The 24,517-nt window shown below is 39.1% G+C and overlaps 1 protein-coding gene across 1 annotated transcript; it reads right to left on the bottom strand.

The window, feature by feature from the left end:
• Positions 1 to 4,925: 4,925 nt before the first annotated feature.
• TMEM229A (transmembrane protein 229A) lies at positions 4,926 to 6,971 on the bottom strand. Its single transcript, XM_077773180.1, is given in 3 exon segments — positions 4,926 to 5,635; positions 5,638 to 6,282; positions 6,827 to 6,971. Coding segments are annotated over 3 exon segments (1,500 nt in total).
• Positions 6,972 to 24,517: the final 17,546 nt, after the last annotated feature.

The raw sequence follows: 24,517 nt of genomic DNA, 5'->3' as shown, positions 1-24,517 counted from the left end.
GAATTGACCATTTCTACAGAGAAAATTTAAAAATTAAGGGGGAAAAGTCTTGATATTTATATTCTCCTTCTATTAAGAGAAAAACTCTCTAGGGAAAAATTTCTCTATACTCATCCCAGGTTAATTTATCATTTGGGTTGCTCATGTCTGGTAAGCCACTGCCTATGTGATGGCTTACTGCTTCAATGTTAAAAATCAGAATGAGGCCAATTCTAGTGAATAGAGGTCCACACAATTGCTGTTTTTGTTGGTTCCTCTGTACAAAGTCTAAGAATGGAGGGGAGGGAACCTGGCAACACAACAAAACATCTCTGACTGCCATCGTTTCCTGCAGCATATACAGAAGCATGTGTTTGATGGGGGGTGGAGAAGAGCGTTTCTTCTTACTTTCCCTCAGTAAAGGAGCTTAGTTCCATTAAGCAGTGTTGGGAAGTGTACTGGAGATTGTATATTTAAAATTAATTTGAAAGGTAAAGTGTTTTTAGTGCCTTTTAATATAAACAAAAATTGATTTTATTAAACTGCTTTCAGATGTTACGATACAATGATTTATCATTCCAAGTCTGCAGCATAACTTCCTTTCCAAGTATATTGATTTTTAAATGTATTTAGGAAGTGGAAAAAGAACCAAAACAGTCTACCGAAATTCTTCACCCTCCCACTTAGACAGAACCAGGTCCATTACGTCAACAGAGTCTATTTCAAAATAGTACAGAAAAATTATTTTTTCCAAAGGACAGAATTAGCCAACTAGAAATGTTTGTTAAGCAACAAAGGAGAGGTCATACGCTTCTGAGCTGTGTTTTGCTGAGTTGAAACATGAAATGTCAAATATTGATAATATTCAAAGTTAACTACACTGAATCATTGAAACGTCTGAAATATTGACATGGATTATCAATATTATTGGAGTCTTTACAGAAACTAGAAACTTCTATGTTCATTGTTAACATGAAAAATGCAAAACATTCTATTTCTCTTCAGATTCAGTACCTAGATAGAATTAATTTAAAATTTGAAGCATTTTTAGAAGAAAACTTCAGTGTTGTAGAAGTTAAACATGGGGCAAAAACCATACTTGTCACTTTTTCCCATGTTTTCTGTTAAGGACATAATGGTTGCTAGCTCAGGTGTTTAACTGAGCTCAGAATAAATGTCTCTGCAAAAAATGGAATTTTAATTGTTGGGCTGCTTAGCTGTTTCAGTGATGCTCATTCAGAATGCTGTGTTCAATATGTAGCAATAATTGTATGTATTTTTCCTAGCTTGTGATAGAAGGTATTATGTCTTTCGGTGTAGTATTCTTCTAACAAGATTATCTGATTTCAAATAAAGAACCCACTTCAGAGCGCAGCTTAAATATAAAGACTATCATCTGAGGATTAGAACTAGTGTGATTTTCAGTTATGCAGCTTGGTATTAGCTCTATTGTTATTTCCCAGGCAACATGAAAGAGCATATTTGTTTCTAGTGCCTGGCTTTTCTACATCTTCCCTTGCATCTGTGATAGTGGAAGGAAAGAGCAATGCAAATTGTAAGGTAAAATCCACAGAAGATCCCAAATCACCGTGGTTAGTAGGCAGAGGCATGACAGCGTTGGTGTTACGAACAGACACTGGAGTGCGGTGTATTTGGACTTAAGTCTGAATATTGAATAGTTGTCCGACTTGGGCAGTTACTTAACCTCTGCAGGTTGAAGTTTCAGAGTCTTCATGTGTAAGAGGAGGTTTGCTAGAGGTTTAAGTATATGTGTGTGTGTGTGTGTCTGTATGTATATGTATACATGTATATGTACCTATAGTTAAGATATATATATATATATTTTATATGTATGTATTACTTATATATGGATATACATTTACTTAAGATTAAATATATCTTACTTAAGATATATACATCTTACTTAAAACTATATATACTTACTTAAGATTATATGTATCTACTTAAGATGTATTTATGATCTATATTCATTTAAGATATAAACATGGATATATACATATATTTACTTCAGATTTTACATATATAATAGGGCAACATTTCTTGGCAGGTGGTGTTACTTAAATATTACTATATTGACTTGTCACTTCATAATTAACTTCTAATAAGTTAATTGAATTGATTGATCTGATGGTTCTTTCCCTGTTTCTTCTTTAAGGTTATAGCAAAATGTCAATTAAGAAATTGAGTAAATATGTAATGAGAAGCCCTACAAGTCAATAGACAGAATAATCACTTCCTGAATACATATGAATGAAGTCTCTGTAGAACTAGCTGAGGGGCTGTTCATGGGCTTTTGTTTTAGGGCTTATGGATTGATATTCCAGGGACAGGCCTGACGAGAGCCCTTCTAGCCACCGCCTCTCACCACCTAGTACTACAAAAGTAGACTTGCAAAAACGTATAACCTCAAATGAATGGATACACTAAGCTGGAGCTTCATAAGGACAGAGAATTTTGCCTGTGTTGAGCCATTGCTGTATCTGCAGAATTCAGGCAAATGCTTTGCAAATAGTGGGTGCACAGGAACTATTTCTTGAATGAATTGAATGGGTGGAGACCTTGACCTTTTCTTTAAAATAGGATTAGCTTTAGAAACAAGACAAACAGGGTCACCTGGGTGATTCAGTCAGTTAACTGTCCAACTTCAGCTCGGGTCATGATCTCGNAATAGGATTAGCTTTAGAAACAAGACAAACAGGGTCACCTGGGTGATTCAGTCAGTTAACCGTCCAACTTCAGCTCGGGTCATGATCTCACTATTTGTGGGTTCAAGCTCTGTGTGGGGCTCTGTGCAGACAGCTCAGAGCCTAGAGCCTGCCTCAGATTCTGTCTCTCCCTCTCTCTCTGCCACTCCCCTGTTCATGCTTTCTCTCTCAAAAATAAACAAACATTTAAAAAAACAAGACAAACAAGCAAACAAAAAATAACAGGTTCTCCCCCTTTTTGACAGATTTCTTACCCCAAGAATGCTGGTAAGCAGGAAAGCAGGGCTGAGGAGTAGCAGGTGAAGGACCTGAGTGCAACCTGTACACTTTACAAGTATTCTAGAAACCAAGGATTTGGTTAAGCATTCACAGGAATGTGTGGTGTGGAGTGGTGCCACACTTGACCCAGATTCCAGTGCATGTGTCACATTTGTATTACAAATATTTTGTCCAGCACCTAACTTTAGTGTTCATACTTACACTTTGTCCTTGCCAAGGTTTTCAGAAATCCTTTATCTATGACCAGTGTCATAAAGTGATGTTTTTACTTTCTGCTAACATTTAGCTTACTTTTTTTTAAAAAAAGTTTATTTTTGAGAGAGAGAGAGACAGAGTGCAAGCAAAGAAGGGGCAGAGAGAGAGGGAGACACAGAATCTGAAGCAGGCTCCAGGCTCTGAGCTGTCAGCACAGAGCCCAATGCGGACCTCGAACCTACAAACCGCAAGATCATGACCTGAGCCAAAGTCGGACGCTCAACCGACTGAGCCACCCAGGCGCCCCTCGCTTACTTTTAATAGCTGCTCTTCAACTTTGGCCAGCTAAAATAATCAGTGTGACCCGATCCATTTCACAGGTGGGGATGAATATATTGCATTACTTATAAGTTAGCTTGCAACCTCAGAGAGTGGATTAAAATAACATTCTCAAAATTTTTCCTGACAATCATCTAAATACATATTCAGTTTTACTGCCATAGTGAACATTTCTGAAAACAGAAATAAGCCCCTTTCGTCGTACAGACGAGCTAATAGCTTGAAGCGGAAACCATTCATTTGTACATACTGTAAGTTTTCCTAATTATCTTTGTAATGAAAACTGAGAAGGTATTAGTCATCCTTTGCTGAGCCATGCTCAATTCTACTTGTCATTTCTAACTATAATAAAAACAACAAACAACCTTAAAGTACATTATTAATTGATTAGGCATGATTAGATAAAATGGCTTTTATCATCTCATTTAACTTTGGAGTTTCCAGACATTAATAATGAGTCACCAAAAAGCTATCACTGATTTATAATGCACATTACCACATCAAGGTTTGGCCCCAAAACTCTGTGGGCCCAGAAGCAAAAAGAAAGATGTTTACAAGTGAGCCATTGCAGAAATACGCTGAAAACATATATCTGTTTTCATGATAAACAATTAAGCCAAAGGTGAGTATAATGAACATTCAGGTTCATTTTATTCCAAGGAACAATTTCTCTTCCTGAAGTTCCATGTAGAAAGAGTCCATAGGGTTAGAACACTATTGGTGGTATAACTTTGCTTGGCCTTTGGGCATACAAGGTAAACGTTTTACAACAAAATTTACAGCCATAGATAACACACAGGATCTGATCAGTGTCAACACACTTGGCATTTAAGGCGAATCCACGTTGGAAAACAATCATTTCCAGGATGGAGATCAAATATCTTAACACAGTGTCACCTGTCTGAGTTTAAAAATGTATCCATAGGATGTGTTTTCACATTTGTCAGTTTCTTTCCACTTGTGTACTAGAGGGAGGCACTTCAAGAGCCATTAACTGTAGTTTTAGGCATACAAGATACTGAATTTCAGCAGTGATTGGTTAAATATGGCAAGGAATTAAAGTGAACTTGGATTAAGAAAGTAAACAAGTCATTAAATCAGAAGATTTTGCCAAATCTTGTAAGATCACTCATTTCTGATCTGAATAACCTCCTCACTTAAAAAAAAATAGTAGTAGTTATCACCCACCCATGCCCAAAAAAGTGAATATACTACAGCTTCTGACGTTAAGGTATAATGGTTTTGCTATAGGGGCTCATACGGGGTTTTAAATATTGACAAATACTTTATGTTTTGAGTAACATTTCAAAACATTGTATTATGCATAGGTTCCAAAGTGTCATAAAAACTACAAGGTCCAATAAAACATATTGGAAGAGTTTAGTAAAACGTATAAAAATTAAAAGGCTAAAAAAACCCACTCTGTTTTAAACGTGTAAAAATAAATCCAATTGGTTCGTGGGAATCCAGTGACTTTTTTTTTTTTTTTNCCCGCCACAACACGTTGGAAAGTAGGTCCTGGTACACACTAAGGAATATCCAACCAGGTAAATACATCAGGGTGATGAGGCCCATGAAATTGAGCGGGTAGTGAGAATAGTCCCAGGAGCAGGCGCCGCACGTGCGCAGTCCCAGACCCCAGGACAACTCCCATACGTAGATGAAGATCACGTAGATGGGCACCCGCTTCCAAGTGCTCCAGCCACGACGGCGGTGCAGGTGGAAGTAGAGCTTTTCCACCACGAAACTGCAGCTGCCATATATAAAGAAGGACCAGAGGGACGTGTGGCCGCTGGTAGCCCCGGCTCCCGGCTCCAGTAAGTTAAAGAAGAAAGTGAAGAAGATCTCATCCAGAAAGCCGTGCATTCCGAAGAAAAGAAAGCGGAGCAGGTCCGGCAGCCCCTGCCCGGAGGCTCCTCCAGCGCCCTGAGTGTCTCGGGGTGGTCGCCTCCGGCCGCCTGCAACCGCGGGGGCCCGGGCTCCCTGAGGGGCGGGGGGCGCGCGGGGCCACGGCTGCTGCGGCTGCTGCTCTGGCTGCCGCCGGTACCGCAAGCGCAGGAAGCGCTTCAGGAACACATGGCAGTGGTAGAGCGCCAGCACATACTGCAGCGCCAGGTNGTGCCCGGCGCCGCCGCGCCCCCCGGGCCGCTGCGCAGGCCGAGCAGCGGAGCCTGGCCCGCGAGCGTCTGCAGCGCCACGTGGGCCGACGGGTAGACGAGAAAATTGAAGAGGAAGGCGCTGGGGCAGCGCCGCTGCTGCAGGTAGACCTTCTCCAGGGCTAAGTGGGTGAGCGAGTGCAGCAGGCAGCGGTAGGGCGAGGAGAAGCCCACCATCCGGAGGTCCGGGCTGCTCGCGAAGCGCCGAACCGAGGACACGAGCACGTCCAGGGTGATCCCGTGCATCCCGTAGAAATAGAGGCGAATCCAGGCGGGCAGCGCNGACGCCCCTTCCCCCGGCCCTCCCCATGCCCCCTCTCCGCGCGCCGCGCAGGGCCCCCTCCCTGCCCCACCCTCCGAGTAGATCCCGCGGGGGTCCGCTGGGGGAGAAGGCCGGGCCCTGCCTCTCCGCCCCCTTCCGCCAGCCCTGCACCCTGGTCCCCAGAGGCGCTGGGCGGAGGCGGGAGTGGAGAGACACCTAACAGGTGTGACTGCGAGCGGATGGGCACTCCCGGTGTCGCGGAAACCAGGGCAAGGGCCTGGCTGGCAGACGCCAATGGCCTGGTGCCACAGACCAGAGGCCGGGCCTGAGACCAAACTGCCGTGCTCTGTATTTAATGTTCTCGTTCAAAGCCAGCTGTGTCCCAGTCACAAAGAGTCAACACGAGACTCCATGCCTGCGGACCCCGGCATCTGAAATGTTGCCACGGCAGGTGGTCCACTGTTTCAAGCTCTCTCCCTGACCAGTCTGCTTTCCTAGGTTGGCTTACTGGGGCCCAAAGGCTGAGTCAAAGCCCCTCAGAATTAGGAAATGATTTGAGGCCAGGAGCGCTGGTCATTGCTAGGGCTGCCGCGGAGTCTCACATCAAGAATAGTACCTCGGCTCAGGCTGGCACACCCCGGTGCTGCCTTTTCTCCTTGCAGAACTAGGTCATCCCAGAAATGGGCAGTGAAACAGAGGGTGAGGATTTTGGTGTGGTCTTTTTTTTTGTTTTTTGTTTTTTGTTTTTTTTTTTTTGCTTTTGAGATAGAGAGGGTGGGAGAATCTAAAATTTTGGTGTGTTGGGGGCTGCACTTTTTAAAAATCCAATTATGATTCAAGCTTAGAATTGAAAAGAACCTTATCATAGGTAAAATACACTGATTTGTTACCCTCCAAGTCCCCACCATCATGTCTAGAAGAAACTAGATGAACTGTTCTAATCTGTAAGGCGATGGGCTTTTCCTTGGCTGGAAGGCTTTCTGGAGATTTTTTTTTTTCTTCTGGAGAATAAATATTCTGACGCTGTTCCTCCATTTCTTAAAGCAATCTCCTCCCCACTCTCCCCTTATGTTACAGTCTATGGTTCCTAAATGATTTGTGATTTAGGTAAGAAAATAAAAGTATGATGAAAAGAAAAATGGTTAAAGTAACAGCACTTGTATCAGGTGAAAGTAATGACTTATTTATGTATTTTTGGCTTTCTTAGTATGTGGCTTGGTTGCAGACTTCTTTGGCAACTGTCAGAGTCAGTGGATGGAAAATGTCATGCCAGGGACAGGAGCCTCAGGTAGCAGGCTCAACAAACCAGTTGCAAAATCAGAGACGGGGTTAGTTGCTCAGGTGACAGAGCAAGTACAATAAAGAGAAATAATAATGTGTTAAAAAACAAAGTGCAACTGGTAAATTTGAAGACCTATTCGCCTTCAGTCAAAGGTTCATGAATTGGGCAGCATCCCATTTAACAAACAGAAATGATCTCCAAGGAGCTGTGTGAAGTGGAAGACGTCTGTAGGCAGAAACATGGAGGGACATGGGAAGTTGTGAGTAAAAGAAAAGAAAATCATTTTAGGCAAGGTCACCTTCCTTTGGGTGGGGGGGGGGTCTATCACACATATTTAGTGCTCATCAGGAAATTCCAGATTGAGTGACTGAAGGTCACATTTCTGTAATTAAGTTTTGGTTTGCTGTCACGGGGGAGAGTGTCTCCATACCGAGACTGTTATTCTTTTTAAACACTGTAAACATTTTCATGAGCACTTACCATATCCAAATGCTAAACACACTGGGAAAATAGAGGGTTCTGAGATGTACTCTTCAAGAAGTATATGATCTAATTGATATGACAATAATCTATCATACATTTCACAGGGCTCCTGGGTGGCTCAGTTGGTTACGTGGCTGACTCTTGATTTCACCTCAGGTCATAGTCTCACGGTTTGTGAGATTGAGCTCCTCATCGGGCTCAATTTGTGCTATCTCTTTTTCTCTCAAAATAAATAAATAAATAAACTTAAAAAACATATTAATAACAAACCTATCATATCTGTGTAAAGCCTATTTATGATTATTATTAATAATAACTACTTGTGATCAGCTAGTTGTACTGTAGTTTCCCTTATCTGCAGTTTCGCTTTCCGTGGTCCAGGAGCAGATGCTCTCTCTTCTGACATATCACCAGAAGGTCAGTCGTAGCCTAACATTATGTCACTCTCCTCACATCACACAGACATTTTATCCTCTCACATCATCAGGAGAAGAGGGAGTATGATACAATAAGATATTTCGAGGGAGAGAAACCACATTCACATAACTTTTGTTACAGTATAATGTTACAATTGTTCAATTTTATTATTGTTGTTAATCTCCTATGGGAACTAATTGATAAACTTTATCATAGGTAAGTATGTATAGGAAAAAACATAGTATATATGGCATATATACTCAATACTATTGGTTTCAGGCATCCACTGGGGGTCTTGGAATGTACCTCCTGTGGCTAAGAGGGAGGGGAAGCTGTTATACATACCAACAAATACATTTCTTTGAGTTATTATTTTACTATACAAACCCAAGCCTAGGCCAAATTTATCAGATACTAAAAACAAATACACTCATTCTCCATAGCTGCCACTCCAGCAAGGGACGATAGCATCATCATATAGCATAAATATAGCCATTTAAACATGCATACACAGATTTACTATACTAAACTTGAATCGTTTTCTAATACTCAAGTAAACTTCAAGGGCTCAAGTCTATTTATTCTAATTTTTCTTTTAAAAATGTTTATTTATTTTTTAGAGAGAGAGAGGGACACAAGAGAATCCCAAGCAGGCTCAGCACTGTCAGCACAGAGCCCGATAAAGGGCTCTAACTCATGAACAGTGAGATCATGACCTGAGCCAAAATCAAGTTGGTCACATAATGACTGAGCCACCCAGGCACCCCATATTTACTCTGTTTTTTTTTTTTTAAATGTTTTGATTTATTTCTAGGAGAGAGAGAGAGAGACAGCGTGAGCAGGAGAGGGTCAGAGAGAGAGGGAGTCACAGACTGAAACAGGCTCCAGTCTCTGAGCTGGCAGTCAGCACAGAGCCTGACGCGGGGCTCGAACCCACGAACCGCGAGATCATGACCTAAGCGAAAGTCGGACGCTTAACCGACTAAGCCACCCAGACACCCCTACTCTGTTTTTTTTCTTAAAGATGACAAGGAAAACCTTGAAAGGTCTAATTCTATACTTCAGTCTAGTTCATCCCAGGGAATGAAGGAAAATCTTTTGGATTAAACAAAAAAATTAGATCTTCGGTGTCTGTATTTTTAATCTCAGCACTTAACAACATTACTGTTTTGTGTACCATACATATATATAATATTAGTCTAATAGGACATGTATAACATGTATGCGTATATAGTACACATGCATTTGAAACATGCTAATTTTTTAAATGAGGGAAAATATCATAAAAAGCTTGTGTTTCCCCATTGTTGTCAATGTAGTGTTCTGCTGAGTGGGTTAGATTACTAAAAATCTCAGTGTTCTGGGTCCTTTTATGAATCTGTTTCTCATCTATTTTAGGAGAAGTGATGCAAAATATAAATCAATAGTTATAAATCTATAGCAGAATATGCAACTATCACTTGTTATTCTATGCTATTTTTTAATATTTTTGTGATGGCCTCTCCTTAGTTACACCACTTCAAAATGTATGAAACACTAACTTATAAAAAAAGTAGAGATGGGGCGCCTGGGTGGCTTAGTCGGTTAAGCGTCCGACTTTCGCTTAGGTCATGATCTCGCGGTTCGTGGGTTCGAGCCCCGCGTCGGGCTCTGTGCTGACTGCCAGCTCAGAGCCTGGAGCCTGTTTCAGTCTGTGACTCCCTCTCTCTCTGACCCTCCCCTGCTCACGCTGTCTCTCTCTCTCTCTCCTAGAAATAAATAAAACATTAAAAAAAAAAAAAGTAGAGGTGCACCTGGGTGGCTCAGTCGGTTAAGCACCGACTTCGGCTCAGGTCATGATCTCATGGTTCGTGTGTTGAAGCCCTGCCTTGGCCTCTGTGCTGGCAGCTAGCTCAAAGCCTGGAGCCTGGTTCAGATTCTGTGTCTCCCTCTCTCTCTTACCCTCCCCTGCTCATGCTGTGTGTATATCTCTCTCTCTCTCAGGAAAAAAAAAAAAAAATTAAAAAAAGTAGAGGGGCACCTGGGTGGCTCAGTCCGTTGAGCGTCCCACTTTGGCTCAGGTCATGATCTCATGGTTTGTGAGTTCGAGCCCTGTGTTGGGCTCTGTGCTGATAGCTCAGAGCCCAGAGCCTGCTTCAGATTCTGTGTCTCTCCTTCTCTCTGCCCCTCCCATGATCATGTTCCATCTCTCTCTGTCTCTCAATGATAAATAAACGTTAAAAAATTAAAATAAGTAAATAAATAAAGTAGAAAAATAAAGGATAAAAGGAAAAGTCTTTAAAAAGGCAGGAGACCAAGGACTGGAAGAATACCCACTGTGTAAGTTGCCATTAATTCTTTCATTTATTGTCTCATTTTAAAAAATGAGTATCTTTTACCATTCTGAAAAGTTAGCCCACCAATGATACCAATCTTTGTTTCTGCTGTATCTTCACATTGTTCTTTTGTTTTAAATGTTTCATTGCTGGGTTTCCAAAAAGAAAACAGTAGCACAGCTTTAATGATCCGTGATGATCTTATAATTTACAATCCTCACATTGAAATGATCATAAAATGCTTAAAGGCATTTCTGTGTTGGCCTTTGCTACTGCAAACATTAGATACATCTGTAAACCCAGCAACTTATTGGGAATTGGTGGGCCTGAGGATGAGGGGACTTTAACAGTATAGAACAGGAATCTATAATAAAATAACATCAGTTTGAGATTCCTTAGATTAAAAAGTAGCCATTCAATGAATGCTTTGAAACTTTGTTCTTCGTGGAAAACAGTCTTCTTTGACCGCAGAGAAGCTGAGTCAGCGTGTCTGTAGAGATATAACAATTCACGTGGAGCCAACGCTAATCTTACTAGGCTGGCCAGGTTGGCTCCAAATAGGTGTACACCCCAGAGCCGGGTAGTTAGTGTGACCAGGGAGAGATATGTAAATAAGGAGAAGGGTCCTTTGGAGGATTATGATAATCTTCAGTGAATTGTTGCCTAGTGGCCACAGGGTCTCAGTTGTAGTCTTTGAGATGCATGGAATGCCTGAGACCTTTCACTGCACACCAGAACAAAAGGAAAGTGCCTGGAGAGCCCAGCATTTAGAAGAAAGCTTAAAGAAGTCCAATAAGGTAAGGTACAAATGTAATGACAGAGGAAACAGTAAAAGGTAGCAGCCACATTAACAGTAGATGTAAAAACCTTTCTGAGTATGGATCAAATTACACACACACACACACACACACACACACACACACACACACCCTTCCTATATAGTATAATCATCAAACTAAGAAGCAAGACATCCATCCAAGAAGGTTTGCAATTGCTGAATGCTGGCTCCCTACAAATCCCACCCAAATAACCTGCTGCTAAAGCAAACCGAATATGTTGCTTATCATGGTAAGGGAGCTTTCTTCCTTGACAATGATCTTGGAGTAGGAAGGATAATGTTGGACTATTTATGAAGTCTTTAGATTCTGGTTTAAGATGGGTCTTTCACTAGAAGGGCTTGATTAGAATTAGGTGATGACTATGATATAATGGTTTGGGATTGGTGGACACAGCAAGATGGGTGTTTTGAGGCGAGAGCTTCAAAAAATGTTGAGAATGAATAATAAACTTCTATCTCTCTGGTCCAGACCTTCCTAGAATAATAAATTTGTGTTGATAAAGACAGTGGAAGTCATGTTCGTGACGATAGCCAAACAATAATGCCATGACCATAAAGATAATAAGCTTTGGCAGGTATATGATTTGGGGTTTTCACAGTCTAATGGGGAGTTTGAGGAGAATCATTTGAGTAAGGATAGGCAAAGGGAATGAAGAAACAGGACTGACACTGAGTTTAGCTAAAATGATGCTCGTCCCCAGTGGAGGACAGGGGAAGGAAAAGAGGTTGATTGACAGTTCAACAAAAACACAGCTACATACAATCTTTGTATGCATATGAGTATAGTTTCACTTACTTTACGTATATTGTTTTTTAATTTCTTTTGATATATACTACAGTTTCAAATTAAAGAATTCTTTTTTTTATTATTTATTTATTTATTTATTTATTTTTTACAAACAGTTTATTGTCAAATTAGTTTCCACATAACACTCAGTGCTCATCCCCACAAGTGTCCTCCTCCCTNGAGAATGAATAATAAACTTCTATCTCTCTGGTCCAGACCTTCCTAGAATAATAAATTTGTGTTGATAAAGACAGTGGAAGTCATGTTCGTGACGATAGCCAAACAATAATGCCATGACCATAAAGATAATAAGCTTTGGCAGGTATATGATTTGGGGTTTTCACAGTCTAATGGGGAGTTTGAGGAGAATCATTTGAGTAAGGATAGGCAAAGGGAATGAAGAAACAGGACTGACACTGAGTTTAGCTAAAATGATGCTCGTCCCCAGTGGAGGACAGGGGAAGGAAAAGAGGTTGATTGACAGTTCAACAAAAACACAGCTACATACAATCTTTGTATGCATATGAGTATAGTTTCACTTACTTTACGTATATTGTTTTTTAATTTCTTTTGATATATACTACAGTTTCAAATTAAAGAATTCTTTTTTTTATTATTTATTTATTTATTTATTTATTTTTTACAAACAGTTTATTGTCAAATTAGTTTCCACATAACACTCAGTGCTCATCCCCACAAGTGTCCTCCTCCCTGCCCATCCCCCCTCCCCCCCACATCCATCAGTCCTCAGTTTTTGTCAGCATTCAAGAGTCTCTCATGGTTTGCCTCAAGAATTCTTTTTAAAAATGTTTATTTATTTATTCCTTCATTTATTTGTTTAGAGAGCATGAGGGAGCTGGGGAGGGGCAGAGAGAGGGGAAGAGAGATAATCTCATTCAAGCAGGCTCCACACTCAGCATGAGCATGGAGCCCGACACGGAGCTCAATCCCAGGACTGTGAGATCATGACCTGAGCCAAAATCAAGAGACAGATGCTTAACCTATTGGGCCATCCAGGCACCCCAGAGAATTCTTTTTATATGTTCCCTAAACAGTTGGGAGAGCAAATGAACCATCAGGAGGCAACTAACAGATTATTAGTGCTTATTGACAACTGCAGAAAGGTCAAATAGAAGCATGTAAACTTGTTTTGAACATGTCACTGTTGGGGAAATCTTTCCTATTGTTCCCATTGAATGTCTTTACAAAGCTCCTTCTTTTTAACTGTACTCTTTTGATTCCTCTTTCTGATAATCTGATTAATGGGGAGTCATATTGATATCAGGAAAGTTTTCTTTTGTACCTCCTGGTAGCCCTTTATGTATTTTTGTATTGTCAGTTTGAATTTCAGGCCCTTTTTCTGTCCCAGAAATTTCTTAGAGCTCCTAGTTTTCACCAGGGAACTGCCTCAGCTAAGGATTATTTCTGAGATTTCACTGAGTGGGGCTCTTAAAGAATAGACTTTGAATAGATGTTTTTCATTCATAAAGCTTATAGAAAAACCAAAACAGTAACAAGTTGTTTTGGCAAAGCTTGCTTAAAAAATAAAATTTCACTTTGAGCAATATTCAAATCAGAAATACTCCCTTCGTGTAATCTTTGCCTGGTTGCCAGTGCCCTACTTTGAATGTCCAAGGAGACTATTTTTCCCTCTCCAGTTAATTCCATTCTTTTTTTCAAAGGAAGCAGCTTAGTTTGAATAATACTACTTGAGTCCATTGGTTAGGGTTTATTGGTAAGAGAGATCATCACTGTTAATGGACACTACTTAACGTGTACCTACATGTTAGCTGTGTACTTCACATGTGTTATCAATACTTCATATAACTGTTCTCTTATTTTTTAACAGATATTTGGAACTTAGGCCCTGAAAAAAATTACTTGCTCAAGGTCTCAGCTTATAAATCAAAAGCCAAGCTATGAAGTCATTTCCACTTGACACCAAAGTTCATTTGTGATACACTGTGTCATCTCCTTTGTTCTCACATTAAAGTCATCTTGAATGAGCTGAAGTTGCAGATTTCATAAAAAAAAAAAAAAAAAGACCTGGGGTACCTGGGTGGCTCAGACAGTTAAGCATCCAACTTTGGCTCAGGTTATGATCTCACGGTTCGTGGGTTTGAGCCCCGCGTCAGGCTCTGTGCTGACAGCCAATTCAGAGCCTGGAGCCTGTTTCAGATTCTGTGTCTCCCTCTCTCAATACCCTCCCCTGCTCATGCTTCTCTCTTGCTCTCTCAGAAATAAATAAAACATTAAAAAAAAGACCAGTTCTGTTTATAGTTTTAGGGGGCATTAATTTAAGAATCCCTAACCCTTCCCCAGCTACTCTATCCCTTTGCTTATTATGCATTTTATTTTAATCATTAATCTATACAATCATTTCATATCCTTTGTTATTGCTGTTCAATACATTTACTTGTTTATTTCCCCTGCCTTTCCTTCTGGGTTTCCTTACAAAATAGTAAATGGCTATTTAGTTGTACAAATGTGGCTAAATGGCTTACGGTGGAATAGAAGATAGAGGTCAGGAGAGCCTGGGTGGCTCAGTTGGTTAACCGTCCGACTCTTGATTTTGGCTCAGGTCATGATCACATGGTTTGCCAGACTGAGTCCTGCATTAGGCTCTGTGCTGGCAGCATGGAGCCTGATTGGTTGGGATTCTCTCTCTCTCTCCCCTGCTCTTGCTCTCTCCCTCTCTCTCTTTCAAAATAAATTAATAAACATGAAAAAAAAGAGGTCAGATAACAGGAAAATAAGTATGGAATGCAAATGTATTCCTGTGGGCTGTTAGTACATATTTCCAGATATTGACATTCAGCAAAATCACACCCTGCTGTTCCAGTGAACACCCATTCATAGTTACCTCAGCGTGATTGAGTGCAGTGACTTAACCAATAGATTTGCGTGAGTTCGTCTAGTTAACAAAGTCCATTTGTACCTGGTCTCCAAAACCTACGTGTGTGTGATATTTTAATACATTTTATAGTTTCACAACTACTTATGGCACTTCTTAATTTTTTCCAGTCATTATCTCATTTTGTCCTCAATCAGCTAAAACCAGAAAATGCCACTTGCTGAAACTCACACACTGGTAATGGCAGGGCTGTTTCTCATTTAAAATCTAAAAGCTTCTTTCCAGACTACACTCCCCATCTTACAAAATGTCTCCAGCCCGATCGAGGGTTCTAAGTGCCCATCCCGGCTATGTGAAACAAGCTCACTGATTGGGGCTCAGAAAAGAGGAATCATTTTCAGTTAAATTCTAGAAGACAGATGAAGGAGGCCCCAGTAGTGCCATTGGCCAATAGCCTAGATTTCTCAGACCCTCGGGTGAGGATGCAGCTCATAGAACTCAGTGTACTGATTGCCTTTCTTAGCAAGGCTGCTAGTTTTGTTTCTTGTCACCTGGTGACTACCTAGTGGCTTTCTTCATTGACTGTAGTTATTCAGCTTGACTCGTGTGACCATGTTTCTTCTGTGAGTGGTCATGTTAGTGACATATTGCTTTCATGTGTGGTTATGACTGTCACAACTCTTGCCTTAGAGAATATACATTTCTTATATATATACATGTATATATATCCTATATACATTTTATTTATAATAACTAAATATAAACATATGCTTAATTATATTTTTCTTCATCCAGCAAATAGTTATGGAGCACTTATGTGCAATACCTTAGTGTCAAGCCTTAGACATAAAAAAAATGAATATAGAAAAGTCTACCCCTCTTGAAGTTTCAAGTATAGCTTACTACAAAAGATGTACTTGCCTACTGAATAAATTGGAAATAAATAAAAGTAGAAAGTAAAACAAGTACACATCCCCCATGATGCCACAACCCATAGATAACCACTGTTAATATTTTGGTATGTAGCCTTTCAACTATTATAGTATCACCAAAAGGAGATAACATTATGCATTCCTTGTATAATTTGTAATTTGCCTTTGTCACTTATTGGTGATTAGGGAACATCTGTCTGTTTGATAGTCTGCGACATCATAGGTTATGATGGATGACAACTGATTCCTTTGTATAGACAGCCCATAATTTGCTTATCCAATCCTCAATTTTTTGCCAGCTGTTTCCAAAAAATTTTGCTGATATGAGCTTCTATGTGACAAGCATTCCCTTAATTATCTTTTTCATGTAGCCATATTTATTTACCTAGGCTACCTACCTTAAAGTTCAAACGGACAATCAAAATTATACACATTTTTAGGCTTTGGCTATTGCTAAAGAGACCGCTAGAAGCCTTCCTGGAAATTCTGAATACTTTTGTAGAACAAATAATTTCCTTCTGATGGGAATGGGAAGTCACAGCTGGTGGCAGGTTGGCCTTATGGTAGAATCTTGGTGTTGAGAATGTACGTTTGGGGTGTGCTACGTGATGGGTTGTACTGATTGGATAGTAATAAAGATACCTCTGACAAAAGTCTAATATGATTAAATAAAACAAATGTACTATTGTGAACGATATACCGTTACTTCTATTTCTCCATGTGTAAAATTCCATTGCTCATTTCTCCCTCTAAAACAGATACTTCCCTCCCTCCATTCCTCCATCCCTTGATACCTTTGTATGTATACATACAAACATTTTTGTGCCACTTATGCAATAATCAGAGCATGATCATTATGCTCAAACATCTCACCATCTAGTGAGGGAGGTAGATAAGTAAATACAGACCACAAAACTGGATAATACAAATTATGACAGAAGAAAAGCCTGAATGTATTTGTACACACAGGAGGGAAACCTGACTCTAATTAGGAAAAGTTTGTCTTTTAGGATCGTCCTGTTCTTCCTGTATACTAACCTTGACTCCTTAATATCCCTCAATCCCTATATTCAGCAGTTATTGTCTACTGTTTATTTATACTCTCCAATATCTCTTTTAAAACGTTTCTATAGTTTATTATCTCCTTCGCATTTCCAGTGTTATCACCCTTGTGCAGACCACTATCACCTCAGCCAGGACTATTCCAATAACATGTTAACTGATGTACTGAGCATAAGTTTCTTTATCCTCCTCTGATCTATCGTGGATAGACTACTATCAGTGTAACCACCCTAAACCATGACTTTGAAAGATTTCGTTACCCTCATCAAAAACTTTCAAAAGATTTCCTTGACTTATAGCAGAACACCCAAGTTCTTTTCTTGATCGTCAGGATCAAATAGTGATCTACTTTTCCACCCTTATTTCTTGTACTCATCTTCAGTCACTTTCATCAGATCCCCTCCTACTTTAGTAAGCCCTGTCCATTTTCCAAGGCCTGCTTATATATCCTTTATAAAGCTGGGCTGGACTTCACCTGCTGCATATTCTGGTTGTTGATGTATCACTCAGAACAATTTCATTATGTACTGCTTTTATTGTTACCCTGAATTTTCAAAATGTCTCACATCTATGTTTTGTCATATTGAAAACTCATTTGAATTACAAATACTGTCAGCATCTCTGTAGCTCCTAGCACAGAAACTTACACAGAGAAGTGATCATCCCACTTCTGTGGGTTCTGACGTTAATTTAAATGAGCTACTGTTTGGATATTCTTGAACTTTATTGATTAGATCATATCAATAAAATCTAGTAATAATGATATGAACTAGGTCGTGTATATTTCTCCAACCCTTCCATATTTTAATTTAAAATTAAATATGAAATTTTTCTAACTGAGCTCCAGCAAGCACTTTCCTTCCATCTCGTCATCCTTTCCCCTTGCTAAGGAATGCTAGGGAGGGGAACGCTTCTTTCTTTCTTACTACCAGGCTGCATAAATCCTTCTGTTATGGACCCTCTTTCCTAGGAATCTTTTTACAGAAAATCACGATGAAGGAAGACAGGAAGGAAGGAGGAAGGGAAAACATATGGAAATGTAGCGAGCAAGTGTGACGGTATCTGGCCCTCCCACCATTCCTAATTCTCACGTACATGGCAGACATAAGTATTGCAGCATGTTTCTCCAATAAGTCTAGTTTTGCATTTGAATCCCATTCCACGGAATGTTATAGGAAGACATCATCAATCAAGAGGAGCTGGCAAGAAAAATGGATTGTACTTGGCATTCCCATTCTAGATTATACATGGGGCATTCATGTCTGTTTGGATAAATTAGATATATGGTACTTTGCATTATATACATACGCTCTCATGATTGGAGTAATTGTTTTTTCTATAAAAGCTCTCCCCCTGGTAAGCAGACCCTTACAGCAGAATTTTTAGACATCACAAGGTTCCTGGGACTGTAAATGTGTTATTGCTTGAGTTACACACAACTATTTTTTTAATGTATTATGGCATGAGGTGAGCTCTTTTTTGTGTTTAAGGTTAAACAAAATCATTGTTAGGAGCCAGAAAAATTAGCAAATAAATGGGTTAACATTTGCGTAACATTCTTAAATTTTCAATCCCGAGTATTGAGTTTCAAAAAATATATTAGAATATCAGGTATTTATTTTATGGCAGGGATCTAGGCTCAGTCAGTACAGTTCTAAATAGAAAGATTTTTTTTTAAATTTGCATAGTACTTAAAATCTACAAAGTGCTTTCATATTCGTTTTTCTCACTGGTTCCTTGAAATGTGTGATAGGCAAGAAGTACCATTTACTGCTAGGGAAATTCCAAAATACGTAAATTATATTTCAAGAGTTAAAATAACTCTTGGGAAGGCTGGGGTAGACGATTTTTGAATTTAGCCTCTATTTAATTAAAAAAAAAAAAAAACATTGTGTGTCACCTATACTTTGATAAAAAATCCAATATTTTCATATCTTCAACATTTGTAATGTACAAAAGGCTATGCAGAGAAAATTTCCCTCTGATATCTGTCTCCTACCCTCACATTTTCCTTTGGAGCTATATTATGAGCTTAATATTAGTTCTTTGGTTGTTTATCCAGAGATATTCTATGCGTATGCTAATGAATAGAAGCCTCCTTACCATTTTTCATGCTAATGCTAATACACTGGTATACTTGGTTCTGCACCTTATTATTATTATTATTATTTACCTATTGACTGTGCATTCACACTGTATACATAAAGAACCCATCTCCAATTTTTATTTTAAACAGCTAAGCAGTATTGCTTTGTTTGAATGAATCACTATTTATCTTATCAGGCCTTTTACCAATGGGTATTTAAATAGTTTAAAATCTTTTGTCATGGCAAAAATGCTACAATACATACAAACATAAAAATGGCCAACAGACCCATGAAAACGTGTTCAATACCACTCATCATCAGGGAAATGCAAATCATAATCATAATCAGATATCACTTTACACCTGTAAGAATGGCTAAAATTAAAAAGACAAGAAATAACAAGTAATGACAAGGATGTGGATAAAAAGGAACACTTGTACCCTGTTGGTAGGAATGTAAACTTGTACAGCCCCTCTGGAAAACAGTATGGAGCTTCCTCAAAAAATTAAAATAGAAATATCATGTGATCCAATAATTCCACTATTAGATATTTACCCAAAGAAAATGAAGACACTAATATGAAAAGATATTATGCTAAGTGAAATACATCAGTCAGAAAAAGACAGATATCATATGCTTTCACTCATATGTGGATCTTGAGAAACTTAACAGAAAACCATGGGGGAAGGAAAGGGAAAAAATAGTTTCAAATAGAGAAGTAGGCAAACCATAAGAGACTCTTAAATACAGAGAACAAAGTGAGGGTTGATGGGGTGGAGGGGGGCGGGGGAGAGGGGAAAATGGGACATGGGCATTGAGGAGGGCACTTGTTGGGATGATCACTGAGTGTTGTATGTAAGTGATGAATCATGAGAATCTACTCCTGAAGCCAAGAGCACACTCTATATACTGTACATTAGCTAACTTGACAATAAATTATATTAAAAAAAGATATATGCACCCTATGTTTACTGCAGCATTATTTACAATAGACATATCATGGAAGCAACCTAAGTGTCCATGGATAGAGGAATGGATAAGGAAGATGTCACACACACACACACACACACACACGCTGGATGCAGCCATGAAAAGGATGAGATTGTGCCATCTGAGACAAGATGGATGGACCTAGAGGGTATTCCACTGAGTAAAATAAGTCCGACTGAGAAAGACAAATACCATATGATTTCATTCATATGTGGAATCTAATAAAAAGCAACAAGAAAGAATGAACAAGCAAAAAGCAGAATCACTCCTATAAATGCAAAGAACAAAGTAATGGTTGCCAGAAAGGAAGGGGTTGGGGGATAAGCAAAATGGGGTAAGGGGATTGGGAGATACAGGCCTCCAATTATGGATGAATAAGCCATGGGAATAAAAAGTATAGCATATGGAATACAGTCAATGGTATTGTAGTAGCATCCTTTGGTGACAGATGGTAGCTATGCTTGTGGTGAACATTGCATCATGTATAAACTTTTCGAATCACTATGCTGTACACCTGAAACAAATGTGACATTGTGTGTCAGCTATACTCAAATAAAAATAATGCTACATTTTATAAGGTTTGAACACAAGATCATTCACAATGTGGAAGTATATGACTTAAGGATATAGAAGTGGAGCTCTTAGGTGAAAGGATGTAGATGGTGGTGATTTTGAAAGATATTGCCAAATTGATAGCCTAGGGTATTGGATCAATTTGCATTCCCACCAGCAATTATGTAGGGCCTATTTCCGCACAATCTTGTCAGTAATATTTTATTACATTTTTTGATACTTGCCAATTTGAGAGATGAAAAATATTGCAATGGTATTTTTAATTTTTAATGATCATATTTTGAGTACAGTGGGGCATTACGTCAAATATAGAAGAACTATTTGTCTTTATTCTTCTGTAAACTATCTTTTCGTATCCTTTCCATTAGGAAGACTGGTCTTTGTTTTTCTTTCTTTTTTTTTTTTTGAGAGGAGTGCGCATGTGAGTTGGGGAGAGGGGCAGAGGGAGAAAGAATCTTAAGCAAGCTCCATGCTTAACACGGAGTCCAATGCAGGGCTCCACTCAGGGTGAGATCCACGACCCTGGGATCATGACCTGAACCGAAATCAAGAGTCAGACGCTCAACCATCTGAGCCATCTAGGCACCCCAAGGTGATAGACCTTTTTTAAATGTACTGATAGCAGTTCTTATGTATTAGGGAAATTCATTCTTTGTGTGATGCACAACACCTTTGGATCTAAATTTCATGTTCCTACCATTATATTAAACAAATAAATGAAAAAAAATCATTTTTAATGACAGTGTCTCCAGAACTTGCGAATCTTTCACATTATTTATCTATTTGCATGTAATGATACTCCCTTTATTTCTTTCCTGTGAGATTATTTCACCTCTGTAATTAATTTACAATGTTGATGAATTTCAACTTCCCTCAATTTTCCTTATTTCTGAAACATCTTTAGAATACCTTTCAAAATTCTAATCTTCCCTCTGAGTATTCATTCTTAGCAGAAGGCATTTCCTTTTTCTGATTTTTTTACCCAAATATCTGGAGACAAATTAATTTATAAACTTCTAAATTTAGAATATCATGGTAGCATAGATATTTCTTTTGAATCTGTTTGGGCACCTGATTTTTCTGGGGGTGTGTGATAGCAAATTGCATTCCCTGAGCTCACTCTTCTTCTTATGTAATCTATGGCAATTGTGATTACCTCTGGAATATGGTGTATCCATAAGGCTCTCCCTTACTCTGTCTGTCCCAGAAAGAAACTATTGCACTGTTTTTTCCCATGCCCTCCTGTCCACAGATGAATTTTAGTGGATTATGGTTAGCCAAATACAAATTCTGAAAACATAAAGAACAGATTGTCATTGACAAACTCTTTGTTTTCAAGTTATTTATGTGGCTTTTCAGCAATAACACAAAGCTCTCTTTGTCTCTGAAAAACAGAAAGAACTTCTTAACTCACCAAGTATTTAAATCTACTCAATATGATGGGTGGGCTAATGCATGAATCCTGGCCTGGTACAAAGCAAGCACTCTGAAAAACTCATTCTCAAGCCATATATGCTGCTCAGTTTGCCACCATGAACGGTACTTAGGCAGAAGATTGAGAGGAATGTTGAAAGAATGTTTAAAATCTTTAAAGACTGTTTAAAGACTTACAGTGGGAATAATTCAAGTAGTGGGAATTTAAATCTATAAAGAAAGGCATAAGGACTCATGGTTATTTAGCCTGCAAAAGGGAGGTTTCCAGGAAACTTTAATAATGTGTTTCTAGGTCATACTATAAACATAGAAAGAATGGTGCTTATGTGGTCCTTAGAATGGTGCTTATGTGGTCCTTACTTGGGAATAAGGGAAAATGAGCACATGAGTAAGGAAGAATATAGGTAAGAATATACTCCTTATTTGAAAAATAAGGATGTGCTCATTTCTCTACATATATTACAGTTTAATAAAAAGTTAAAAAAAGGAACGACTGATTTTTATCTGTATGGGATGCCTTTGGAATGGTCAGAGAGCTAGATGGTTTGTTTAAGCTTAGTGATAATGAGTATGGCCCCTGCCATCAGATTTCTTAGATTAAATCCTAGCTACACTTTTTTTTTTAATGTTTATTTTTGAGACAGAGACAGAGTGTGCTTGGGGAGGGGCAGAGAGAGAGAGGGAGATACAGGATCCAAAGCAGGCTTCAGGCTCTGAGCTGTCAGCACAGAGTCTGACTGAGGGCTTGAACTCAGGAACTGCGAGGTCATGACCTGAGCTGAAGTCGGTGGCGCTTGGCGCTTAAACCAACTGACCCACTTCTTCCTGTTTGGGTGACCTTGGAGAAACCCCTCTCCTCATTTCTCTTAGCCGCATTCCTCACTTCTAAATTAGGTATAATGACAGTGTTGTTATGAGGATTACATAAGATAATGTATAGGCCTTAGTTATGATTTGGTTTTGTTTTGAAAGGCAGAACATCCAGCTATTAGTGGTCTAAACAAGAGACACATTATTTTTGTCTCATGAATAATTCTTACTAGGTGCCTGGGGCTGATGTGGTGCCACACAGCTCCTGGCATGCAGGCACTAGCTCATATAGCGCTGTACTATGGGTGACTTCCATTTCTAAGTACCTTTCTACCCTGGCCATCTAGTCATTGTCTGCATTCTGGCAACAAGAAGGATAAGGAAAAGGCTTTTTTGAGAACACTTCCTTTTCCGGGCCATTGGTCAGAATTTAATCGCATTATGACATCTAGCCAAGGAAGCCTGGGAAGCATAGTCTTTTTCCAAGTAGCTTTGTAGCCAGCCACAAATCGTGGGTTCTCTTAGTATAGATAAAGGGGAATACAGTTGTTGAGGGAAGACGAATATTTAGAAATGGCTAGCAACTTCTGCTACAGAGTGCCAACTGCTTAGTACAGACTCTAGCAATAAATAAAAACTCTCTTGCTATCATTGCAAACTCAGATTCATATATCCAGTGTCCAATGTGCTTTCTTCATGTGGATGTTCCACAGGCAATACCAACTCAACAGTTCTAAAAATGAAGTCATTTTATCACTCGTTATTCCCTTTGTTCCGCTGTTTTCCCTCTCAGAGGCCATGCACTCTGCCTTTCCTAGTCTTGGCTAATGGTTTCACCACCTATCCATCTTGGAGTCTTTGTCTGCTACCCCTTTTGCTTCACTCACTACATCTAATCAGTTTCGAAGGTCTACCAGTTCTCCTTGGGAAATGTCCCTTGGATATAGCCTCTTTTCTCTACCCTCACTATTCATTACTTTAACTTCACCACTCTTTAGAATGGCTGTTGGGGTCCTTCCTCGTCTGACTCCCAATTTGACTACAGAAGCATCTAGTTTTATATATTGTAATCAAATATATGTTGCACCTTGTGCACTTTGTATCTTTATAATCTGTGTTTAAAAAAAAAAAGATAAAATACAGGATATTCACCAAACAATTCACCAATGATAATATTGCTCCTTATATTGCAGATGAGGAAATAGGCTCAGAATAGTTAGACTTTTCCCTCTGTCTTGGAGCAACTAAATGGAAGAGCTGGAATCTGAACCCAGATCTGTCTGTTTCTCAACACCGAACCCTTTCTACATTATCAGACACTTGGAAATTAAGGCTTGAATTCATTTTGAAATTCCAATGGCTATGTTTTCAGGGGACTAAAAGAAAAAATGTCAGCTGGTATTGAAATTGGTGTCTGTCAAATTTATGAATGCTTTAACTTATTAAGATTCCCTCTTTTCCTCCCTCAGAATAGGCACAACCAATAGCTTGTAATTCTAATCAAACTAATACTAAATTATTTCCTTTTTGAATTATAGCCAATTTTTTCCTTGATAATAAAAAAAGTCATTCTCTAATTTCCCATTCTTTGTTTGTATATAGTACAATGTGGTTGCTGTTATTATAATGACTGAGAATCCAGGTCTACCAATAATCAAAAGATTTACATTTATTGTGTATATATTATGTGTCAAATGTGCTAAATGACCCACATATA

Source organism: Crocuta crocuta, unplaced genomic scaffold (genome assembly GCF_008692635.1).
Source record: "Crocuta crocuta isolate KB4526 unplaced genomic scaffold, BGI_CrCroc_1.0 scaffold16, whole genome shotgun sequence".
In the NCBI taxonomy this organism is placed as follows: domain Eukaryota; kingdom Metazoa; phylum Chordata; class Mammalia; order Carnivora; family Hyaenidae; genus Crocuta; species Crocuta crocuta.
Note: the sequence above shows the minus strand (reverse complement) of the source record. Positions and strands in the feature narration are given on the sequence as shown.